This window comes from Mizuhopecten yessoensis, unplaced genomic scaffold, assembly GCF_002113885.1.
Source record: "Mizuhopecten yessoensis strain PY_sf001 unplaced genomic scaffold, ASM211388v2 scaffold9891, whole genome shotgun sequence".
NCBI lineage: Eukaryota > Metazoa > Mollusca > Bivalvia > Pectinida > Pectinidae > Mizuhopecten > Mizuhopecten yessoensis.
The window spans coordinates 60,094-62,583 of NW_018408274.1; the positions used below are offsets into that span (position 1 = coordinate 60,094).

Genomic DNA, 2,490 nt, shown 5'->3' on the forward strand with positions numbered 1-2,490 from the left:
TTTTCTCCACGCACTCTTCAACCGATTCCTTCTCCGATGTATCTTCCAGGCCCATAATCCGCAGAGAATCTTTCCTTCCGTGCTGCTCAAGGTCGTTAAGTTTGTTATCTGCCTTTCCTCTCGCTGCATGTAATCTTCCGATTTCTCCTTCTAAACTTTCAACAGTTTTCCGGAGATCTTCATTATCCGTCTCCAGGTCATGTATTCTTCCCTCCAGGCGATCTGTGATTTCTTTATTCTCCGCACATATGTCTTCCTTCAGTTGGGTAATCTTCCTGTCGAGATATTCCCGAGTTAGCATAGAGGAAAGAAGTTCGTCTAATCTATCTTCCACTGTCCTTCTGTCTTTCACCTCACTACCAAATCCACTCTGACGTCTATCTTTACTGACCGAGCTACCTCTTGTCGAAACTCCAGTAGATTTGTCCGGTCCAGGCATGTTTAAGCTGACAATGCTTACAAATATATGTACAACTTGACGGGCATAGAGATCCAGGTATACGTATAGTTACATATAGTATGCGGTGAGTAGTAGTCACTGTGGCGTTTTCAGTCCATATTCAGAAAATCAGACAGCCTCAAATCACACTTTCTAGAGTAAAATTTCCAAAAAGTGTCCAATATTCCGCCTGTTCGTTCTACCACATCAAACAGGACCAAATATGAACTTTTGAAACCATCTCAAAATAGGTGATTTGTATCGATTTTTGCAGAGCAAAAAAAATAGTCGACTGATCAGAACCACGTGACGTCACCAATGTCGATATCTTAGGTGGGTCTGGAACATTGAATGTTTGTATTATCATAAAATTCCTTGAAAAGAATTATAATTTGATTTCTTTTAGCGAATTGGAAATGAAGTATTCTATGATCTCATGTGTGTGATTCTTACCCTGCTATTGGGCTATGTGCCGTCGGTCGGAAAAATCGTCAAAGAGAAATGGTCCGCCGCCGTGTCGATGTTCCAAGAATGGAGAGCTCGTAAGTAACCATTCATAATGTGATTAGATGTTTGTGTTTCATTGTAGTTTGTCATGTTGTATTTTGAACCGCCTTTCCCCCACTTTCTTTTGATGATAAAAACATTAAATGTCAAACAGTTTACAATAGGTTTCAATGGCACATTTTTATTCGCGAAAGTTGTTAACCATGTTGGCCGCAGTCTAGTATAATTATCGTCTCACTTTTAGTTCTATTTACCCTATAATTAAGATATTTTCTAGAGTTAATGTACATTTCCATGACTCAACGGTTGTGGTTGGGTGTCGCAGTGGATAGCGCACTTGCCTTTCACCAAGGCAGTCGGGGTTCGATTCCCTGGTCGGACGTGAAAAGGTACGGGGTCACCTGCCCGACCACGGTGGTTTTGTCCAGGTACTCCGGTTTCCTCCCACATTAAAACCATCCACGCCATCTGGACCAACAGGAGTGATTAATATAAGTTAAAATAGTTTGTTTCATGAAAGTTGTAAAATAAATAAAGTTTATTTTGATTTTTGTTAAATAGATAAAGTTTATTTCAAGTGTGGTAAAAACTACCTTTACTCGCCACCTTGCGGATGATACACGATTTCTAATGGCTCGTGAACCATTTCAGAATCTTGCAAACCTGTGTTCTCAGACCAATGTTTTTGATAAAATATCAAAGTGAATTGTTTGGTAACGTACAGTGTAATTGTAAACTTGACAGGCTTTGATCTCAGAGTAGCTCTTTGCTAATCTTTAAAGTACGGGTACCACTTTCTACAGTATAAGCCTAATGATTGGTCAGATTTTGCGTGTCTGGAACCAGTCGGATAGCTAACTGTCAGTCCCAGATTCCTTTCTGATAAAATCTAAGGATGCATAGAAAGTAATGTTTTGTGTGTCAAAAATTTAAACCTTGGATTTCGGAAATTTGATCTAACATAAATATTTGTTTGTAAATTGTACAGGTCCTTCCCTCTGCCGTCACTGCGGTACTGCCCCGTGTCAGGTTAAAAGGGGATCCTTGTGGAAGCCCTCCGGTACTCGAAAGAAGGACGTGGCGAATTTCGCAAAAAGGTCAAACGCCATGATGTTGTTTTACTATGGACTAGAGTTGTCCGTGGTACTCACCAAAGAGCTGCCATGGAATAACCTGTACTTGGAGAGGAAAATCGTCCAGCATTTTGAGGAGGAGCATATGGTATTGTTTCCAGTGTGCATCCAGCGTCAGATTAACTACTGGTACCCTGTCCCTCGCTAGGTATGTACTCTGCCCCTCAACAGGTAGTGTATGTCCCTTGCTAGATTGGTTCCTTGTTAGATTAATACAATATCCCTCCCTAGGTACATATTGTGCTCTGGCCCTTGCTAGGTTGGTACTGAGTTCCTCGCTATGTATTCTGCCGCTCACTAGATCCTATCTCCATTGCTAGGCTGGTACTATATCCCTATCTAGGTACTCTGTCCCTTGCTATGTTTGTACTATATCCCTCGCTAGGTACTCTGCCACTCACTAGGTCCTAT

At 41.2% G+C, this 2,490-nt stretch overlaps 1 protein-coding gene across 2 annotated transcripts in view; it reads left to right on the forward strand.

The window, feature by feature from the left end:
• Window positions 1–2,490, forward strand: part of LOC110458984 — a 15,191-nt gene that overhangs the window by 7,269 nt on the left and 5,432 nt on the right. For both annotated transcript variants that reach the window (XM_021510999.1, XM_021511000.1), the window contains 2 exons: window positions 846–981; window positions 1,935–2,227. In XM_021510999.1, coding sequence (XP_021366674.1) covers window positions 846–981; window positions 1,935–2,227 — 429 coding nt within the window. The remainder of the gene's footprint in view (window positions 1–845; window positions 982–1,934; window positions 2,228–2,490) is intronic.